General features: G+C 40.1%; 1 protein-coding gene across 1 annotated transcript; it reads left to right on the top strand.

The window, feature by feature from the left end:
* The first annotated feature begins 434 nt into the window (after positions 1 to 434).
* Positions 435 to 10339, top strand: LOC117263985 (DEP domain-containing mTOR-interacting protein-like). Its single transcript, XM_033637738.2, has 5 exons — positions 435 to 671; positions 6061 to 6219; positions 8363 to 8433; positions 8796 to 8900; positions 10050 to 10339. Exons 1-5 carry the CDS (start codon positions 653 to 655, stop codon positions 10176 to 10178), a joined length of 483 nt encoding a protein of 160 aa, XP_033493629.1. The 5' UTR covers positions 435 to 652; the 3' UTR covers positions 10179 to 10339.
* The last annotated feature ends 12875 nt before the right edge of the window (positions 10340 to 23214 follow it).

Raw genomic sequence — 23214 nt, 5'->3', positions numbered from 1 at the left:
TACAGCTTGAGAAGCACCTTGCCTAGGTGACATGCCATCCACCATATAATAATAATACATAATTTTAAAAAAAAAAATGTATCTGCTATAGCACCTAAATAAAATACACAAAGTGCTTCACAAAGTACAATGAAACAGTCAAACATGCAAGCTCTTATTTATTTTATTTAATTTTTTAAAAAAAGAATTGATGCACACGACTAAAGCTTGGAAACAGTTTTTTAAATTTCGTTTGGAAAAGTTATAAAGATATAAATTGTGAATTGTTAATATTGCTTTACTATTTCAGAGAAGGGAAAATCTACTTGAGATGTGTCTCCTCCTCCCTTGGCAGGGGTCAGTTTGTTTGTTCAAAGGTTTAATATTTAGCTCACACACACACACACACACACACACACACACACACACACTTTATTTTCCTGACCGGATGACTACCTTCGCTTTCAGACCTGTTGACACACAGACAGATTCCACCGACCAGATGATTAAGAAAACTGTGCGGAGACTAAATTAATGCCAGAGAGCTGTTACTGACGGTCTGTCTGTCTGTCCATGTGTCCATCTTTTTGTTTGTTTATTTGAGCAGTTAAAGGTCTTCCTCGTCTGAATTCATCCTCAGCATCTGTCCTCTCTGACCGACTGGATAAAAGAGATGGGACCTCGTACAGCAGGTAAGAACCAAAGGACATTTTTCAGATGATGTTTCAGTACAGATACTCCAGATTATTAACATCACCAGATGTGATATGAAATAAAGAGGTCAGAGGTCAGAGCCCTCAGCAAATATTCAAATAGTTTTATGACGTTTTATTTAGCCACAAAATTATCTGAGCTAATTCTTAGAGACCACTCTGGTTTAATCATTTAAACTTTGTTGGGCTCTTTTTTAGCTGTCACTGGTTACTCACTGTTGTCTTGTTTTTAACTGAGGTTAATGTGGTAGGTCATTAGTGGTAAATCAGTTTTCCAGTTCTAGTGATAGGTCATTTTGAAATGCAATTGCTCCGTTAAAACAAGAAAATCAGGCCCATATATTTTTCTCAAAAGAGGCATTTTTCCTTTGATCAGCCCAGTCGCCAGAGTAGATGTTGCCATTGTTTCTGTAAACCATAGGCTGCATTTGTATGTTTTATAAGTATCATGATAACGTGTCTACAGTGATGTAGTTCAGATTGCATGTATATGAGCTGAGTCTCTCAGGTGGAGGAGGGGATGGTAGATGGCATGAAAACCAAGTATTTTTTTTAGCGGCACGTCAAGACATTTCCAGCCTTGTTTGTTGCGATAAAACTGGGTGATTTAAGCCGAAACATGATTTTGATGATGTCCATTTTTGTGCTTAAATCTAACCCCACATTAACCACAATGTTGTCACAACATAAAATTGAAAATTTAAACATAAAGAAAAGTTAATTTTCAAGATATCAGCTAGCACACATTCAAGTGTAATGTTACTGTGGTTTGCAGAAACATACAAAGCCAACATTTGTTCTGGTGATTGAGGTTGGGATAACTGACAGTAGAGACAGAAACACAGGGACAGACAGATAAACCTCTTCAGCCAAAATCAAACTCTGGACAATGTAATTGGATGCCATGCCAACCGGTCTCACTCTGAAGTTGTCAAAATCCAGCGCTTTGGCTGTGACAGACACTAACAAAAAAGACGTCCTTTAACGTCGGCATGATACTGTTATATTTTAAGGGTGTTCGGCAGCCTCAGGGGGAAATGTGGCAGGACAAGAGAACAAAAGTGAAGACAGGGAAAGTCCAAGTAGGGCGGGTGGGAGTGGCGGAAGATGGGTCAAACAAACACAGACTTTCACTCTGGAGAGCGGGTGTTTGCATCCTATAAGATTAGAGAGCCAAACCCTGTTCTTTTTTCTTAAACCCAACCATGTGTGTTTGTTGTTGGAGGAAAAAAAACATCAATTTGCATTGCTGTACCAACATAGTGTATTTATTTTGAAAGAAACAGTAAATGGTAAATTTTCTGTGAAAACAGAAGAGGATTTTGAAGGAAGACAATGCATGTAACAGGCAGAACCTGACATGGCGCCCCAGAATGTCAACAGCCAACGCACCCAGGGTACCTTTCATGTCGTATCAGGATGTGGAAGGTCCATGACCAAATGTCAGATGAGCGTTGTGTACTATAACAACCCAACTGCAAAAATGTTGATATTGTACATTCCTGCAAACCATGCATTCATCTCCAGATGACAAAGTCAGCTCATATACTACGTCACTTTAGAAATGTTGACATGTTTTCCTGGTTTGCAGAAACGCACAAAGACAACATTTTATTTTGGTAACTGATTAAAATGCACTGTATTCATTTGATAGAGGATTTAACCAGTAGTTATAGGAGACAATTGGTAACTTAGTAAGTAAAACATATATTAAGTTCACACAATATGAACACTTAAGAGCAGTTTACAGTGAGCAAGCATGTTGTTGTCAACAGAACTTTTGACCTGACAGTTAGGAGACAATACCTTAAACTTCCACATTACGAGACACACATTTTAAAGACACCATTTTGGTCATGTTTATGTTATGTACAATAACCATGGCTACAGGAGGAAGTAGTGTATAAATTATTATCCTGAACAGGAAGTGTTATTATGATGAGACAAAGGATATGTCTCATCTAACAAATGAAATTTATCACGTTATCATTTTATTATCTGGGTGTGTGAGGTCATCTTCCCTGAATCAGTGTGTCATGCAATCATAAAATGATCATTTTAAAAATGTGTGCATGACTAGGTTCCTACATGTCACAACTAAACAAAGGTATTATATCCAGACTATGTAAGGGTTTTATGTCAAAGAAATCCCATTCCACAAAGTACTTAAAAAATTGCGGTTTCAGTTTTCTTGCCATGTCTCCTCTCGTCGCCCAAAAACATATGCATACATATGCAACATATTGCAACATATTGCTGCAAACCAACACCGTACATAATCACATTTTAATATTGCTTATTACAAAAGAAATACATGCACACTACTGCCTGTTCAGCCAGTTATATAAAGTCAAACTGGTTTAAGATGGTACACTGGACCAGACTGGCATAACCACAAATTGATTCAACTCGGCATGACTAATTGATTTACATATGCTCATTTAATTATTTTTTTATTTTTTTATTTTTAATTTTATATACTTTATTAATCCAATGTAATTCAATGCTTTCACTCCGTTGTCATAAACATATACACACAGGCTTGAAATACACACACATGCACAAACAGGACCTATACATGCACAAAGTGGAGAGATGTCAGGGTGTGGGCTGCCCATGGACAGGCACCCCGAGCGGTTGGGGGGGTTGGTGCCTTGCACAAGGGCACCTCAGCAGTGCCCAGGAGGTGAACTGGCACCTCTCCAGCTACCAGTCCACTCTCCATATTTTGTCCAGGCGGGGACTTGAGCCGGCAACCCTCCGGTTCCCAAGCCAAGTCCCTATGGACCAGTGGGTAAATATTCCTTTAAGATCATAACGTAGTATTCCAGAGTATATCACATAACATATATGATGTATGTCAAGTTACATACGTCATGCTTTGTTAATAACAAATGTACTTACTTTAAGCCAAACCATGATTTGAATGGGTCCAACAAACACCAGTTTTCACTCCGGAAGGGCAGGTGGAGTCCCGTAAGGTTATAAAGCCAAACCCTGTTTGTGTTTCCTAAACCCAACCACATGCGTTAGTTGTTGGAGGAAAGAAAACGTCAATTTGCATTGTTGTACTGAAATAGTACGTTTATTTTGAAAGAGACTGTATGTAAACAGTGAATTTCCTGTGAAAACAGAGGTGTATTTTGAAAGAAGACAATGCATGAAACAGGCAGAACTTGACACAGTGTCCCAGAACCAGGGGCGAAAATCCCATTTCAAAGATGGGGGGGACAATAAACAGTAAAATTTTAGAGAATAATTCCGGGGGGGGGACAAGGAAAAAAAGTTGTAGCCTATCTGTTATACAGCATCTTTTACCGCAATTTGACGCTTTAATCTTTTCTCTATCTCTCCAACAGGCAGGCATAGGACCTTTCTTAGCACTGGCTGAGTCCACCTGCACATGTCCAGATTTAAAACAAAATGATTGAAATCAAATTAACATGTACACATCGACAACAGTCAGGTGCGTTGTGTTGTCCAAGGTGCTGAGTGTGTCTGGAACACTGTCTCCCCGTGCGCATTAGTGTGAATATTTATGCTATTAAGTAAACGGAGAAAACATGTCTCTCATTGTTTAATAGCAGCAAAACAATAAGGCTTCATTCATCAAAGACCGAAACTCGATCTCTCTCCCCTTCTCCCCTCTTTTTCATCTGGCTCAGGTGTGTGGAATGGATCCTTCTCTCTGGCTGGCTGCAGCAGCAAACCGTTTGTTCGTTTTTTTTTTACCGGCAGTGAGATAAACATTTCCTGCAATTAAACTGGTGAACTGGTTTAAACAGTGTGCTGTGAGATCTGCCGCTGCGCACCTCAAAACCGTGCGTAATAATCATGCGTAATGACCGCTCCTCGTCAGTTAAACTGCACGTCTGTCATGTTTGTCTCACTGACAGGTGGAGAGCCTACAGATATTAACTACGAGCCGCTCCGTCACTGACTGCTCTTGTCTTGTCCTCTCCCTCTTCTTTCTCTCCTGTCCTCTCTGACTATCACTAAACTCTGGATTTTGAACAATGCAGGACAAATGTTGCAAACAGTTTATATTATCAGCCTGGGCCTGGGGACTGTTGTAACAGTAAATGGAATGTGTTGTAACTTGTGTAAGTTAAATTGTATCTGTGTGAGTGTACATCTTACCCCGCTATGCAGGATGTGGGCAGCGGGGTCCAGCCACACGCTGCTATTGCTGCCAAGTACTAACGGCTGCTAGCCCCACCCATTGGAAAGAGTGTGGGATATACCACTTCTAGGAATGGGAGGGGGGACTAAATCTTTTAAGATTTAAATAGCACATTATTGTGCTTATATAATGAGCACCGCTTACATTGTGCTTTTAATAAATACTACTGCATTGTTCAAAAATTATTAATTTTGTCTCAAATTATTCTAGGGGGGTACAGCTTTATTGAAGGGGGAATCATGTCCCCCCTGTCCCCCCCGAGATTTCTGCCCCTGCACAGAACGTCAACAACTAACACACTCAGGGTACCTTTAACATCGTATCTGGACATGAAAGGTCCATGATCAAACGTCAATATGTGAAGAGGTCAGAGTAAGAATGTGTTGGCTAGATGGTCACCCTAGATTTGTGAAACTCTGATGAGCCACTTCAGAAAATTCTTGTGTTGCTGTTTTGTGAGATGACAAAGCTTCGGTCAGGTTTAGTCACAGAAAGCATGTGGTAAGGGTTTGGGTAAGATATGGGTTTGGGTTGAAATGTTCACTTGAAACACGGAAGATGACAGGAATCTGATTGGATTAAGGCACACAGAGAGTCTCTGTTGTACTTTCTGAGGTTTCTTCCCGTTTTTTCCCCTTATAATGTTTTTTATAGAGTTTGTCTTTTCTTAGGGTCTTAAAACAGAGAGAGTCATATGCTGCAAAGACTGTAAAGCTTCTTGAGGCAAATTTGTGATTTTTGATAGTAGGATTCTCAAAGACAATGAACTTGACTCATGTGCAAAGACTCTATGGACCAGGGGCCAAAAAGAAGAGCTGGATATCTCCTCCATGTCCCTCAGCAACCAAACCAATGTAGCCAGTTCCAGAGTAAGAACAGATACACAAAGAAACCAACAAAACAAAATTATGACAAAAACTGGATAAAGCATTTTTGGTTGATGGTTAAACCAGAGCACTTCTGCAGTTTGGGGGTATTGTTGGTCAGCCAACACCATGCCCTCTGTTTATTTAAGGAAGTGTCAGCTGTTATCAAGGCATTTTTGGACAGTAACACAGTTGTTAATGTTAACTGTTAATTGTTAATAATTGAGGAAGTTAAACACAGAACTGGGTCAGTTATGACTCTGATTATTAAAAGTCACTGAGTTCTCCACCGGATAATGATTCCCTCTCTCTCCATTAGTGGCTCCTTCTAAGGAGGTGAAGGTTGCTGGCGGTAGACAATGTGGAGGTCAGGGAACAGCCCGGCTGAGGAGCTGCAGTGATGGCAGCAGATACAGCAGGAGAGGAGTCAGCCTTCACAACTCCACTTCTTCCCCAGTGCTCTACAACCCTAAATCAGGTGAAAAATAAAATAATACTATATATATGTATATATATATATGTATATATATATATATATATATATATGTACATAGCCTATATTTATATATCTACATATACTGTATACACATTTCATATTTTTTAATCTTTAATTTTCTTTTATTCAAGCTACATTCACCCTCCCTTTTCTGTCTGTGCTTTGAGCTGCTGTGACATGTTAATTTCCCAAGTGTGGGATTAATAAAGTTTTTATCTTATCTTATCTTATCTTTCGAAGAGGTAAATTCATGTCTATGGGTAAATTAACAACTGCATTTCAAATGCATGAATTTGTATCCATGAAGCATCCTGTGTTGGTTCAACTGCTCCTGCAGAAGGAGAGCGACATCCAGCACATCATTTAATATTTGAAATGTTAAAGGTTCAGTTTGTAGGACTGTGGGGTATTTAGCAGTGAGGTTGCAGAGCTGAAACTTCTCCCATGTGCACGTGAAGAAGGACTACGGTGGTTTACACAAAAATGCAAAGCCAGTATTTGATTTGTTCATTCTGGGCTGCTGTAGAAACATGGTGGACTCCGTAAAGAGTATATATTCCCTATGTATCATTTTAAAGTAACAAAAGTTGATTATAAACTAATGAAAACATAGTTATGAATATTATAAACCATTTCTTAGTCAGGAATTTCTCCTGAATTTATGGCTCCCATCTGGATTTCTTATCTCATCTTCACCAAGGTGAGAGCAAGATAGAGCTGGGGTGACTCCCATAGATGTGTTGTATACCAGATAGATATGATCAAAGATATGATTCTTTGGTGGTAGGTGAGTTGGAGTCTCTCCTTGTTTAGTTTAGTTTATTTACTTTATTAATCCACCTGAGGGGAAATTCAATGTTTTCACTCTTGCTTGTCAATTACACACAGGTCCGAAAGACACACACATGCATAAACAGGACCTATACATGCACAAAGTGGAGAGAGTCAGAGTGAGGGGGCTGCCCTTGGTGAGGTGCTCCGAGCGGTTGGGGGGTTTGGTGCCTTGCTCAAGGGCACCTCGGCAGTGTCCAGGAGGTGAACTGGCACCTCTCCAGTTATCAGTCCACGCTCCATATTTTGGTCCGGACGGGGACTCGAAGAGGCGACCTTCTGGTTCCCAACCCAAGTCCCTATGGACTGAGCCACTGCCGCTGTTGTTGTTTGGATCTCAGAAGATCAGTGAACTCAAAAGCATAGTTAATGACCCTGGTCTGACATTTAATCTGGCTGAGTTGTCACAATTCTGGATTTTCCCAGGATGGTAATCAGCAAACTGGGATCTGGAGGGTTTCCAGTTGACACCTTTACCACTCTTGACGCCAGGATGATGGTGAAAGAGTTCATCAACTTTGAGGGGAAACGAGCAAAGCCATAAACATTTGACCCTCAGAGTGGCCCATCTCACCTCTGTCCATTTACTTACAGTTTTATGTTTTTTTTTTTTTTTGGGGGGGGGGTTCAGCAGGCTGTTCCTCCTACAGTAACAATACAAATCTCACCAAAACCGTTGTCGTTAGTCTTGTTAGTCGTTCAGTTAGTCCATTGTTCTCAGTTTGGTCGCAATAAAACTTGAATCCACTGAACTAGGTGTGAAAGTATGCTGCTTTCACTGAGTTCTTTCTGCTGTTGCTGGCCGGCCTTTTACAGACTTGTGATGTTATCCTTACCACTGGCAGTAATGTTTCAGCTCCGGTAATCTTGTCTATATGTTATCTCAGTTTCAATACTATCATGGTGTAGCTCCATTCCTTGTGGGCAAGGATTTGGAAGAGGGATAGGACTACATGGTGTTGTGTAACTCAGTCCAATCTATTTTGTTTGTTTCCTATTTACAGAGCCAGGGCTATGTATGAATACCTGATTTCTTTTCAGTGCACACACAGAACAGACAGCCAGTGGACTGTGAAGAGATATACAGTACACAGAATTGAACAAAGAGTTATTGGGATTATAATTTCCAACTGTACATTTAAGGGCCAAAAACAGTCTCACAATGAAAACATGTATTTGCAAAACACCCAGATTGTTTTGAGTGGGTGGTAAAGTACACAACGTTATGCCTCATTTGTTACCTGCTGTTGCTGAAAATGTTTATATTCATTTTGACATTATGTTTTATGTTTAGTCCTGAAGAGACCAGTGAGCACAGAAGAGCTGCAAAGACCAGGAGGACCCTACATGAAGAAAACATTTACAGTATGTAACAAATGAACATTTTTAAACTATGAGCAGAGTGGAAAACGCCTATTTCATTTAATTGAAGATGAAAGACTGCAAGCACTTCTCAAGGACTAAAAGGAAATGTATTGTCTATAATGAGCTACATGAATTTTTAACAATATACACTGCAGTTTCAGCTGGCCCAAATAAACTCAGCATGTCTTATGTAAAAACAGCCTGGAAGTCTACATGCCCATACCTTTTAGATCTTTTTCTTTTGACAAAGTGTTTATCAGTTTTATTATTTTCTTGCTGGAACCACTGGGTTTCTATAGGACTTTTCTGATACCCTGTATGCTGCAGATTAATGTCTGATGGATGTCTCTGTGTGTCTCCAGATTGTGGGTGATGCAGTGGGTTGGGGATTTGTGATAAGAGGAAACAGGCCATGTCACATTCAGGCTGTGGAGCCCTGTGGCCCAGCTGCTGCTGCTGGGATGAAGGTAGGCATCTTAAGAAATGTGCTGGTTATTCCCTTTGGTGCATATTAAAAGAGTAAAAAGAGCAGAATTACATACTGATATGAAATTAGCTGAATTTGTAAGGTAAGTTGAGGTTTTTCCCATTGATTTCAATAGTTTTTGTGGATGTGACCTCTAGTGGACAGTATAGGAACTGCAGATTATTTTGATTATTATTATTATTATTATTATTACTACAATTGTGATTATTATTATTATCATTATTATATTATTGTTGTTTTATTATTATTATTATTATTATTATTGCTGTTGTTGTTGTTGTTGTTGTTATTATTATTATTATTATTATTATTATTAGGGCTGCCCCCGACTAACAATTTTCCTGGTAGACCAATAGTCGTCATTTAGGGCCATTAGAGTTAGAGGCCGTACACATACGACTGGAAAATGCAAGGTCCCAACAGAGTTTCATCATTTTTGTATTTTTTTTTTCTGCAACTAAGTGACCAATGAAATCTTGCCTAATGACCTTTCTGATCAACTAATGTTTGGTCGACTATTAGGGGCAGCCCTACTCCATTCATTTATTTATTAAGCAGTTTTCTGAATAACTATTTATCTGCATATGTATGCAGAATCTGTAGGTGATGGGACAAGATTTTAGTATTGGAAGTGTACCATTTTCCATGTATAGTCTGATTAGTTTTGACCAATCACATTTGAGCGGCAGGTAAATGTCTCTGTGGAGAGGCAGAGCACGCTGGCTGAAATTTGAATTTGCTTTTTTTTTTTTTTTAAATTATCTGCATTCATATGTGAATATCTGCTTAAAGACATTAGTCAAAATGAATTGAAGAGGAAGTCTTGGCCTGGATATCTGCTGGCTACACTGCACAGCCCAGGATATTGGCCCTCACCCCCAGAGGGCCAATACCATCTGCTGGCTACACTGCACAGCCCAGGATATTGGCCCTCACCCCCAGAGGCTTTATCATCTTCAGACAATAGCTGATAGTTTTGAGACTGATCTATTGTAGATGTTTCCTTTTAACTTTCTGGTAAAACACATTCAGCTCTGTCATTGTACATCTACCTGTAAATTAGTTTGTTGCTCCATTGCTAATTTTCTTCTCACTTCTCTTAATTCTTCTCTCTGTTCTTTACCTGCAGGTTTGTCAGTTTGTGGTTTCAGTCAACGGACTCAATGTTCTCGATCTGGACTACCGCACTGTCAGCCACCTGATCCTAACAGGACCCAGGACTGTTGTGATGGAGGTGATGGAGGAGACTGACCACTGAGCAATGAAAGAAACACTGATGGATGGACAGTACAGCAGAAGCTGCGAATGGCTTTTATGAAACAGTTACTTATACATGTGTTGTTGAGGTTTTCTTGAAAGAACTGCAAGAATATAGAAATGACACAAGAGGAAACGTTGTCAGGAATGACATGGGAAACATTCTGTGTTAAAATTATTGTCGATGGAGGGTGTTTTCAGATTGTTTGACTGACAATTAACTTTAAGATCAACACTCTGGATGAGAATATCTGTCAGTTCTGTATGGTAGTACTCAGGGGTGCAGTGCCATTTGTTTAAGTACCGGATCGCACCTATTACAAATGATGAAGCATGATACATCATTGCATGTGCATGTTAAGTTGTGGCTCGTTTCAAACATGTAACCAGTGTTTCTACAGTGGCAAGTTTTCATGCATCAGCAATCTATAACTGACCACAGTATTAAATGTTAGACAGACTTTATAAAAGGTTTCATGATATTAAGAATATTTTGCGGCAGTCATCCAAACATCAAGCTGAGTAGTATTAGGCGATATCGTCCAGCACTGTAGCCACTTGTGCATAGGGATGAGAAAAGCCAGAGGACTCACGATATATTATCACAATACTTAGGTAACAATACAGCATTACTGCCATATTGCAATATATTGCAATTTATTGCCTTTTTGTCAACTGCAAATTATTTCCCCAAAGGAAAACTTTGTCAACATCAGTTATACGTCCTTAGATAAAGTTTTCAGTTCGTTCATCTGATTTCAATCAATTTCATTGCAGCAAAATGTGATGCAAAGCAGACAGACTGACCAACACCATCATAAACCCTGCTGCATACATCTGACAAACTGAACTGTTGGCAGATTTAAAACCCTTTGCGAGGCCAGGTAGTCCTCTGTGAGATAATGTGCCATTATAGTCACATATGAATCCACTGACCTTAAAGGTGTCACAAGTTAATGTCACCCTTCCTAATGTACTCAAAGATTCCTCAGCTTTGTCCTTCACCTCTCTGTAGAACTTGAGTACGGCTTTGTCGGTGAAAAAACATGGCACATACCTGAGTTTACATCTTTTTAGCATGTCACAAAAGTGTTTCCAGCGCTGGCTGACTTTGGGTGGAGCAGGTTTGGTGTTAACCTGGCCGTCAGCAGCTAATGCTATCTCTGGATGGTGGCGTGTGAGGTGAGCCCTCGTGTTTGTAGTATTCCCAGAGTATTTTATTCACATATGACAATGACTGCAAATCACTTGTCATATCCAAGCTCTCCTTTCCTTCTGTGTTAAAAATCCACAGTATGTCCAGGCATTTAATTTAAATGTCAACAGCATTTCTTTCTCCGGTGCCTCCATCTTTGTTTTGAGGAGCTTCCTGCCAAATGCAGCTGACTGAGACCTCTGCTGACCTCACCAGGAAAAAAAAAAAGCATTATTTAGTGGACCAAAAAAGCAACTGATTTTATTATTCTAGTACCAAAAGTTGTATTAATATGTGTATTTGCAAACATTTATTTTGCATATAATAAAAGATCGATACGTAGTGCCTGTGTATCGATACAATATCACCACGCAAAATATAAATAAAATAGAAAATTTTCCCCCACCCCTACCAGTGCACCCCCACTCATTTTAAATGCATTTTGTTCTGGAACTGGACCTGTGTCATCATCTTTAATGCTAATGAACTACCTAGCATTAGTAGAAGCCAACCTGTTACCTATCCTGAATTGGGTGTGGGCTTAGTTTTATTGTTTCTTAACTAAAGTTACATCATCAAAAACTTTCAACTTTTTAACTATTCCCAAAAAAGAAAGGATGTTTTAAAGAGATGTGTTTGAGGGGGTGTGCGCCTAATTGATAAGTGTGTCAGCCTATCACAGTCATCATGGTGAGTACCTCTTTCTCGTCTCACCTGAGTAAATACCATTAAACTTCAATTAGTAGCACAGGCTAATATTTGCTTAAACCACTGTTTGGGACAGGCGTCTATATGGGACAAGCCTTCAGTTCCTCTCACACAAAACTGCTGCAAAGATGGGAAATATCATCAAACTGTTAATTTGAACAAGTATGAAGATAAATTGTATAAATATTAGGCATCAAATAACATATAAATGATATGTTACAATATGAAACTCATTTTACGGCACTTGAGGATTATGGTACCTGACATATAGACACAGCACCACTAAATCCTGTTAAAAACAATATTCATAAGTTGGATTAATGTCATGAAAAACAGTTTTGATTTTTTTGATTGTTGGACCCTTACGGACTAAAGGAATGTAAATAACTTACTGGGTGTTTTTGTAAATCTGAGTTACAGAGCTAATAATGTGTAGCAACACCATACTGACAAAAGTTTAAACATTTATATTTGCATGTACGATCTTAACGGCTAACTGCTCTAGCTCAAGTGGGTAGCCAACAGTCTGTTTTTATACATCCGAAGAACTTCTATAAAAATTAACTTTCTGACAACCAGAAAATAGAAAAGCTGTCATGAGCTGGGCAACCACTTAATACTACATGATCCTAGAAACACCTGCATTGTGTTGTCTTAGAAACTGACCCTGGAAGTGATCATGCTGTTGACATCACTTCAACTGTTGGTGTTTTCTTTAGTTGGGGGGGGTTGGACTTTTAACCCCGTGTGCCACCTCACTGCCTCCTCCAAACACAAACACATTACCTGCATGTATCACATCAGCGTTTACACTCCCCTTTTCCTCCTCTGTGTTGACTTTTCCATCCACTACCTGCGATGGAGTGTGAGGACCGTGTGAAGTATATCAACAACTTAAGGAAGCACACTTAAGCTGAACTGCTTTGTTTTGAAGTCTCTCTCAAGTTATTCCTTTTTCTTTTTTACCTAGTTTGTGGGATTTTTTTCTGTTCATGTGTACAGATTTGATAATAATGAAATATCTCTCAGCAGGCACCGTTTTATTCTCTGCAGGGTGATTCTAGAGACTCAGTGAGTCTCTCAGCTCTTCTTGCATCTTTAATGGTGGCAGTTAGAAGAATCACAGTTGGATATTGTTTAAAATATCAGGCACTGAGGATTTTATTAAGAAACTAAATATCCGTATTAAAGTTAGATCCCATTGTGTAATACATAATTAAAAGCATACAATAAGTCTGTTAGAGTCTTATCAATATTTAATATTCCACTTTAATTTCAATTTTGTAAGTATTACTGTTATGTATAATGCTTTGAATTGCTTGCGTGTTTTATTTCTTCACCTGTTGAAGTATAGCCTGGAAATCCAGACTCAAATCAAAATCTCAAATCTGGAAAGATTTTGAGTCTGGCCCTCACCGATACACCCTTCCTACCCAAGTGGCTGCACTAACTGAGGCATTTCAAATGCTGCCACATGCAATTGGATAGCACGATGGCCAATCAGAGCAAAAAACAAGGTGATGTATCCATTGCACTAAGCCCCGTTTGTTTGCCGACCAGTGGGGCTAACTGATATATTATGCTTTTGCCGTATCCCGTCAGCAAAACAGCAAAACTTCCTTCCTGGAAGTTAAGGCTTCTAGGGCAGTCTTCTGTTCCTCTCTCAAGGAAAAAGATAAGTGTTGTTGGCTTAGCGTTTCTTCCAAAGCTAAATTGAATGGACGCTGTCCTTCGGCAGCTGCCATCTTGGCTGTTTACTTTTTGACTCCTACGGCACAATGCTGTCATCATCATGTTACCCCCGCCCAGAGCCCGCTTCTGTCAGATAGACTGATTTGATTGGTCCGATTGGCAATTCAGTGGGCTCTGCTCCTCGGGGCCAGATCCCTGTGCAGTGCAAATAAGAATTTGCTAAGGGCGGGGCATCTGGATTTCCAGGTTAGTTGAAGTTTGTTTGATTTATGATTGCAAAACAGTACACTGCATTTCTCATGTAATATATAAATACAATATAAACCAAGGCTTGCTCATTTCTCCTGTTGGTTCAGAAATTCTTCCAAGTGATTTACAGTTATTGTAAGTGCTATATCGTAGGCAACTGGACTTGCTTGCATTTCTTGAAGACGTTTTGTCTCAGTTTACAGTTATTACTCAGTTTTTGAGAGGAAAAAAAAATCTAAATTAAAAAAACAGCTTTAAAATGGAGGCTTACAGGTGAAGCGGTGGTCAGAGCTGCTTCACATTCATTAACACCACAACTACATGTGATGAGAACAGACAGTTCAGTTTGTAGTTCTACCAGGTGGCAGCACTAAGTGTGTGTGTGTGTGTGTGTGTGTGTGTGTGTGTGGTCCAGCATGTTCACATCTCTGCAGTATTTACTGTTTATCAGATATTAATTGGATTAGTGTAAGATGAATGTAAGCCATGTATATGTGACACCGACAATTATACAGCAGTAACTACAAAGTCAAATGTACATTTGTAATATTAAGTACATAGTCAATATGTGGAACGTTTGATACTCAGTTTCTGTACACCTACGTTCACCTTTGGGGGTACCCCACCCATTAAGGGATGTCTCCCTCCTTTCTTCTCCCCTTTTGCTATTGTACTTCATGGGAGAGGTAGGTGGCATTACTCTTGTAGTAATTTTGGTGTTTTAGCACTGTTAAGCTATGTCTATATGTTCATTTTTCAGCCTAAACTTACTGTATTATATGCTAACATATTCCTGTGTCCCTGGGGATTGAGTTATATGGCAGTAATTGACGGAGGATTTTGTTTTTACCTCTTGCTGTCAGTTATGTTTTCTGTGTTTTATTGTACTCAACTGAGTGTAACATGGCGCCCTTTTTGCTGTTGTACTCCATGGGAGAGGGGTTCGAATTGGTCGTAATTGACGGAGGATTTTGTTTTTTCCTCTTGCTGTCAGTTGTCAGGAATAAACAGAGATCACCTCCAAAGGTATCCATGGTCTGGGCCTCTTCATAGTAACACAATGCAGACAACACTAGAGTCCACTGGTTACATATTTATATTTATATAGATATTTTTTTTATAATATACAGGAACTGTTTTGGTACTTTTATTACCTGCCTTATTTTTTGTCTCTATTTGAAAGGGGGCCAGATTAGATCATGTGAAAATACCTGGGGAAAGCTGGTTCTTGCATCATGTGGGTTATTTAAAAAAAACAGATGAGAGAAACACAATCATTTCATCTTTTCACTAGTGCATTTACTCAGATACTGTCACTTTCATTTTTCTTTACTTAAATATATTAATCTTAGGCTTTCTAATTCAACTGCACAAGCAAAGAACTCAGCCCTTAAATTTAGTGTTGCTTTGGCTATTTTGTAATGAATTATGCACACCAGAAAAAAAGTTAGTAAAAACACACAAAAAATTGTGGCAGTTTAATGTTAAGACAGCCAAAAAATGTGTTCAGCCCAACTCTGCAACTCTTGTTGTGATTATATTGTTGTTATGTCAAGTGAACACAATTTTTGTCACAGCTCCACTCTCCCAGTTTCCCTGCTCTTCCTCTCCCTCAGTAATTTTCCATTCTTGCTGCCTCTGCTCCACTCTACTTGCCGGCCACTCCAACCTCATCAGCCCAACTCCACTCACCTGCAAGCACAGCTGCAGCTCATCTCCAATCAGCCCAGCATATAAGCCTCACTCACCCTTTGCCAGATTGTTCTTCACCTTGATACAAGACTTTCCAGTGTTCTTAACCTGTCTGAGCTCCCATTGCAGTAGTGATGGTGAGATGAAGCCTCATGAAGCATTGAAGCTTTCCAGCAAATTGGTTTAGAAAAGGGTTAATTTCTCGAGGCTTCATGTGCATACAAAACCACCTGCTGGCCAAAGTGTATAAAATAGGCAGCTGTGATCTTAACCATGTAATCTGTGATACACTGTATTTTGTGTTGGTAACAGCTGTTGGGAATGACTATAAATAATGAAAAAAAAAGTATGACCATATTTGTTTAATTCAATATAGTGTATTTTCTACTGAGTATATTATGACTATACTGTATTGAATACATGTATAATAAACTGTAGTTGTTTTGTGAATGCTTCCTGTGTGTGTAAACCAATCATTTGGCCAAAAATTGTATTGTCACATAATATAATAATGGCAGGAGGGGTAATATTTGTGTTCTGTGTCACTTCTGGAAAATGGCATTGGTTTAAGCAGGCAGAGGACAGTGAAAGTGCTTGTGTAACTTGGAAGAGAGCACTGAATATGCTTGTTAACTTTCACAATGATGTACAGTACAGGGGAGATTTTGTTCATTTTTATTTAGAAACAATAGTTTTTCTATAGTGTTTGGGTTCAGGCGATTTTCTTTTTTGAGACACAACTTCCCCAGCCTTGGAAAACACCCTCTCGCAAGGCACAGATGGTGCTGGTGTACGCAAAAACCCAATGGCAAGTCTGTACAAATGTGGGTAAATTAGGTCCTTCAGTCTCCCAATATTTGTTTCGGACAAATAACGCTGGACCTCCACGGTAGCATCTGCTGTCACGTTCTGCGTTCTCCTCGCCTCCATGACCGCATCGTCAAGATGGTGCCACAGTTTGTTACCTGAGAAGAGCACACAAATCATGTTAGTGAGTGTTTTAATTCTAATTGACCTCAAAACCAAAAATAATACATTACCTTGGGTTACAGGTTAAACATCCTGTGACACTCATGCCTGATCCAGTTCTGGGGTCTGAGCCGACATCAGCCTTTTTATTGCCTCAGTGGCTTTGGTTGGACTGAAAAATCCAATCACTTTGAATCATGGGTCCAATAATGTGGCTAGTGACATAATGCTCATGGATTGGAGGGTGTGAAGCCTCTCCCTCAGCTGCCTGATCAGGTGGTCTCCCATGTCCCTCACCACTGCAGCTGCCGTATTTGCGGCATCTTCTTGTAGTGTCTGCTCTAGCATTTTCAGCAGTGGCACAACCTTGGAGCCAGAAACATTCTCCTCTGCTGAGAGCTCCACAGTGGCATCATTAAAGGGAGACAGCAAAGACAGGCACCCACCAACAATGTTAAATTCGTCCGAGGTCAGTAAGGGGATGTCAGTTTGTAGACCAGCTAAAGCGGCCCCCACTGGCTCTCTGAGCTCCATCAAACGATTAAGCATTTGATAAGTGCTGTTTCAGCATGTCTCCACCTCTTGAATGAGCGTCAGCTTTGGCCTCCCCAGATGGTCTTTAACCTGTGCATGCTTCTCCTCAAAAAAAATACAGATGAGAAGTTAATTCAATCACTGCAGCAGTAACAAGCAAAAACTTGAATAAAGTCAAAGAATGTACCTTAGCAGTGGTGCTGCTTCTAAAGTATCCACCCAGCTTCCTTGCCTTGGCCCGAATGTCCCACAGCACAGGGGTTTGATCAAGAGCCTTCTTCACCATCAGATTCAGCATATGTGCTATGCAGACACTGTGGCGAAGCCTCAGTTCTCTGCCACAGGCAAGCATGTTGGCAGCACCATCAGTAACCAGACGTGTGACCTTATCAGTTATTCCCCATTCCTCCATTAGGGAGGCTTTCACACGGGCTAAATTTTCTGCAGTGTGAGAATGGGGGAATTTCAGCACTCCTAACAGTACTGAATTTAGCCTGGTGTTCTCATCAACAAAATGGCAGGTAACAGCCAGTTAGGCATCCATGTTAATGGATGTCCACATGTCAGAGGTAAGGCTAACTGCAGCCACCTTCTGCACTTTAGCCTTAGCCTTCTCCTTAGCTGTGTCATATTTGGCCTCCACCATGGCCTTTACAGCCTAAAGGAAAAAAGAAAACAAAATGTGCTCAATTATCAGATGTACAGTGAAAGTACTCCTTTGCTTTATGCATGCACCCATACACACCTGCCTTGTGGGGAGAACATAGGTAGGATCCAGTTTGGACACAAATGCCCTAAACCCCACGTCCTCCACAGTACTGAAGGGCTGTGTGTCATTCACTATCATGGAGATTAAGGCGTCATCCAGCTCTTGTTTTCTGGCGGCTGGATAAAAGAGAATATATGTAAATACAGTTTCTGTTACTTGTTCATTTGCATAATAAACAAAAGTCAACATACTAAGACTGTGACAGTATATTTTAAGGACTTACCATGGCTGGGTGCACCTCCAGTTCCCACTTCCATGCCTTGCATGAGAATAGGCATAATAGGCTTCGGACGCCATCAATGACGTCACTTGTCCGAAATGACACAAGCCTCGATACACGTATCGGGGAAACTCTTCCTGAATTACTTGACACACGCTTCGAAGCATTGGCACGGCACGTAATATCCCTACATTGCAGATTCTGCCTATCTTTGACCAGCCTTCCTGGTCCGACTCTCGGTAGCCTAAACTAGTGATGGTGACATTGAAGCTTCATGAAGCACTGAACCACTTTGACACAACTGCTTCAAGAATGACACACTGCTTTGAAGCATTTCATACAGTCAGAAAAGTGACATCTGCTGGCTGTACGTCAGAACTGCATCTAAGTGGAAGACCTGAAAAAGCCTCAGGACTGCCTGTCACATACTGCTATGTACTTGTATTTAATAAATGTTTTAAAAACGGTGATATAGAATTATGTGATATAGAAGTTAATGCTAGTGCTTCTGCAACTTTGCCATTGTGGTAATATAAATGGGGTGTACTTGTAAACCAGGGAGTGTTTAAAGATTTTTATTTAAAAAAAGAAGGATTTCGACAGTGCGTGGTTTCGGTCTGCTCCTTTTGTGGCTGACTACCTCTCCAGCTTTGGAGAAGACCCGCTCACATGGCACAGATGTTGCTGGCATGTGGAGATATTTTTTGGCCATCTTGAAGAGGTTTGGGTAAGTAAGCGGGTCTTCTACTCTGGAGAGGTAGGGCTCAGACAAATATCTTTGAACCTGCACTGTAGTATTTGCTGTTGCACTTTGAGATTGCTGTGTTTTACCTAAACAGAAAGAAAAGGAAAATTAGCCATTTTTCATAATAAGAAAATGATGCATACAGTAATAACAGGCCATAATACAAACCAACTCTGCTGTCAAAAAGATTGCACAAGTGGCAGCTGACTGATGGAGCTGATAACATTTTAATACATGTTACTAGAGAGTTATGGAAAACATTAATAATATGGAATAATAAATGCTACGCTACCTGTCATTCCCTTCTCAGCCCTCATAGCTTCAGCGCATTCTGCAGTCAATTTTGACATGGCCTCTTGAGCATGTGTTTCATTGCCAAAAGCTTATGTTTTAAATCGTGGGTCCAAAATGGTGGCTAGGGCCAGAACTCTAACATTTTCAACTGTGCATCTTTTGACCACCTCATGCTGCAGTTGTTTTAGAAGATGAAGTGCTGTTTGGTTTTTAATGGCTGATGCCTTTACAGCCAGTTTGTGCTGTACCATTCTAATGAGTGGAATAACTTTTGAGGCAGAAACATGCTTTTCGGCTGACAACTCTGTGGAGGACAGATGGAAGGGTGCAAGAACGTCTAAACACTCACTGACTGTCTCGTAGTCTGCCAATGTGAGATGAGGAATGTCTGTGGTGAGGGATGCTACTGCCACACCAACTGGTTCTTGTTGTTCATGCAATCTTTGTAACATCAAATATGTGGAGTTCCATCAGGTTTCAACTTCTTGAACCAGTTTGTGAAGTGGCTTCTGCAGCCGTGTTTGCATCTCTGTGAGTTTTTCCTTTGCTTTTGTGCTTGTCCTAAAAAAATGTGACAGTTCTTCAGCCTCTTGTTCTGATGTCAGCCAGCGACGGAGTTTGATCCAGTGCCTTCTTCATGATACGATTATGTAGACAATGTACTTTCTCTCTCAAGCCCCACTGATTAATTTGCAGCTCCACTGCATCCCTCAAATTTTCTGCTGTGTGGGACTGTGTGAAATGTCCCACACCAAGCAAAACACTTGCTAGCTCCATGTTCTAATTAATAAAGTGGAAGTTGCAAGATAGGAATCTATGTTCATGGAGGTCCACTTGTCTGCAGTTAAACTTACAGACTGTGCTTTCTCCAGTTCCTGTTTTGCCTTCTCTTTAGCTTCTTGGCGCCTTTTCTCCCCCCTGGCTCTTCCCTCTGGGCCTGTCCCACCCCCATGTACAATACATATGCATACATAAATGCATAACAGTATATTGGTGATTGTCTGTAATCACCTCTTCCAGTATAATGTGTGCTTTGTGCACTTTGTTTGAGAGAGCAAAGTCAGATGTTTAGTTCTTGTGGCCACTGTGTATTCTTAAATTTGTGTTGAAAACTATGATAAAAAGATTGAATCAAAGTAGTATTATTCCTATGCTACAAAACCTGGTTGCACTGTGGAAGACACACGTAGACAAAGTGCACCAAACACTACTAAATGTCTGAAATATCACTAAGAATCAGGCTTCAGTTACAAACACAGGATTAAGACATGACCTTATAAGTCATGCAGGTTCAGAGCTGCAGAGGCTACCAATCATTATTCTTACACTGCCCCCTACTGGTAAAAGCAAGGAACACCTACCTATGTGTTGCATGGGCTCTCTTTTGACACTAAAATTGTCTTGAGAGGCAACTCAGTGTGTGACGACCTGTGATTGAATTAAGTGATGAGCACCTGAAGGCAACATTAAACTGTTTTTTAGTTGTTTCAAATGGGTTTACCTTATGACCAGCTGACACGGCAGAGAACTGAGGTTGTAGTGTTACATGGCTGACAGCTGCATAGACCTGCAAAATGCCACAAAGATGAAAAAGGGAGCAATACATTAACGCTCACCTTAGAAATCCAAGGGCCCGACTCTAGATGCCCCATCCTCCCTTGAAAAGTTTGGATAATTAATATGGCACAGTTCCCTTTTATACATTTTATATGATCCAACACACATCAGCTTTATTTATGTAAAAAACTGAAAGATTTAAAGGGAAACACCACCTAAATTAGGAATTCTAATATGTCATTTCCATGGCTTAAGAAAACTCAATTAGTATTTATGAACATGACCTACTCTCTCTCAAAGCCAGAAACCAGAGAAGTAGCCTAATTCTAAACCTTTGATGTCACTTGATATAATGTCTGGAGCTGCTTCATAGACAGTGAATGAGAGGCTGATTTTGTAGATGCACAGAATGTAATGTGCAGTTCAGACCAAAGATTCACAATGAGACGAGCTGAAACTTGCAACTACTTGCAATTTGTTGTTCTGCAACGTTCTAAAAACCTCCCAGTTCGCACCAATGCAACTAGATAAGATGGTGTATTATCTCTACCTATCTATTATGCAACAGCTCTCTGTAATTCTGTTCTGGTTTGCAGCTTTTCAGGCTTATTTTGTGGTTGAATTTAATTTGTAGCTTCTTAAAATATGAATGAGGACAGTGCTAGTGAGATACTGGCTACAGCTGCATTTGTAGTAGTGATGAAACGGTGAAAAACAGAATCAAAACGAGCATCAGATGGACTGTATTCATAGTCAATACACCACAATGATATAAGTAACCAGCGCCACATTAATCAGTCAGTGAGAATGTGTATGTGGGCGGGGCATAAGCACATAACAGCGAGCTGCAGCAGTCACCCACAGTCCAACACCGGCACACCATGTGGACTGAAACCGAGGGCTCAGCAGGGACGTTGCACCTGCTGCAGCAAGCGAACACACCGTCTGCTGTCATTTTAGCTTGACCAGTGGACTTCACTACAAGCTGACTGGCTGTTGAAACGGGTGACGTGCTTTAAAACCAGCCGCCGGCGATTTAAAGAGCTGAGTTGCAGGTGACACCATTAGCCAGCTTGATTCAAGCTCAGACCGGCCAGTTCACACTGCTGCAACTTTTCTCTACAAAAAAATCAGTTTCTTCTCATCGTGAATCTGTGGTCTGAGTTAGGCTCTATACCAAATGAGCTTTATTCTGTTGTGCTGTTCTCAGATCTAAAACAGAAAATGTTCTCATATTCTCAGAACATTCCCTGGGTGCTCTGTGTCATCTAAAACATCTCTCCTGATCCATTGTCTGTGGAGCAACTCCAGGCTTTACACCCCATGACATCACAAATCTGAGTTCCAACAATCCAGATTTTGGATTTGAGTTAATGTTGTGCTAATATTTTTGCTATTATTTTTTTAGGATTTTTTTTTTTTAAAAACAGTATGATGATGATGATTGTCAGACTATCATAAGGCTGACCCCACTTTAGGTGTAGTATGTACATTATGCTTATAAAATAGGATTTACCATAAAGGTTGAGATTACAGGTTCTTCATTCAGCTCCATGCAACCAGCTCTTTTCTCTGTGGGCACACACTTACATGCAACATCATTATTTTCCATTCAGTCACAGTCAAAGTGTGTGTGTGTGTGTGTTTGTGTGTGTGTGTACTTGTGAAACTCTGCAGGTGAGCAGGGTCATATGTTCAGTTTGAGCAGGAGCAGAAATAGAATTTGAGTTCATTTGGATGTTCAAGCACAGTCAGTTCATGTGTGTCTGCCCACAATCTGCCATCAGTATCAAGCAGCATCCTGTCACATAAGTCTCAGCTCTCAGGTTTATTAATGTGGGAGAGGAGACTGTTTATATTCACAAAACACAGGTTTGATTGCAAAAATACTATGTCCTGTATCAGACTGAAAATGTCTAATATTCAGTTTCAGTAAATGCAAATCTGGTTTGAAAGCAGTGAATCTGGAATGAGTCATAATTTTACCAACAACCCATAATATATGATGATTATTTTTTATCTATTTTGTGTGTGTGTGTGTGTGTGTGTGTGTGTGTGTGTGTGTGTGTGTGTTCAGGTTTAAATTATGTTTATGTTTTTGTTGTTGCTGTTGTTTTATCAGTGCTTTTGTCCACCATGAAACACTTTGTAAATCTGATTCAATTTTTACCATCATCACAGGGGCGTGAATAAGGACAGTGCAGGCAGGGGGTTGCACTGGAGCCTGTGGGGTGGGGTGGGATGCAGACCTGGCAAATTATTTAGATTGCCGCTGTGGAACTACACCTGTGTTTAAAAAAGGACTCACAATAAATTAAAAATGGTGCCATTTGTTATAGGCTTTATTCCCTCAAAAATGCAAACCCACCTCACCATGATTTTCTTAAAATAGTCAATATCGACACCAGGGATC

This window comes from Epinephelus lanceolatus, chromosome 16 (assembly GCF_041903045.1).
Source record: "Epinephelus lanceolatus isolate andai-2023 chromosome 16, ASM4190304v1, whole genome shotgun sequence".
NCBI classification, from domain to species: Eukaryota; Metazoa; Chordata; class Actinopteri; order Perciformes; family Serranidae; genus Epinephelus; species Epinephelus lanceolatus.
Note: the sequence above shows the minus strand (reverse complement) of the source record. Positions and strands in the feature narration are given on the sequence as shown.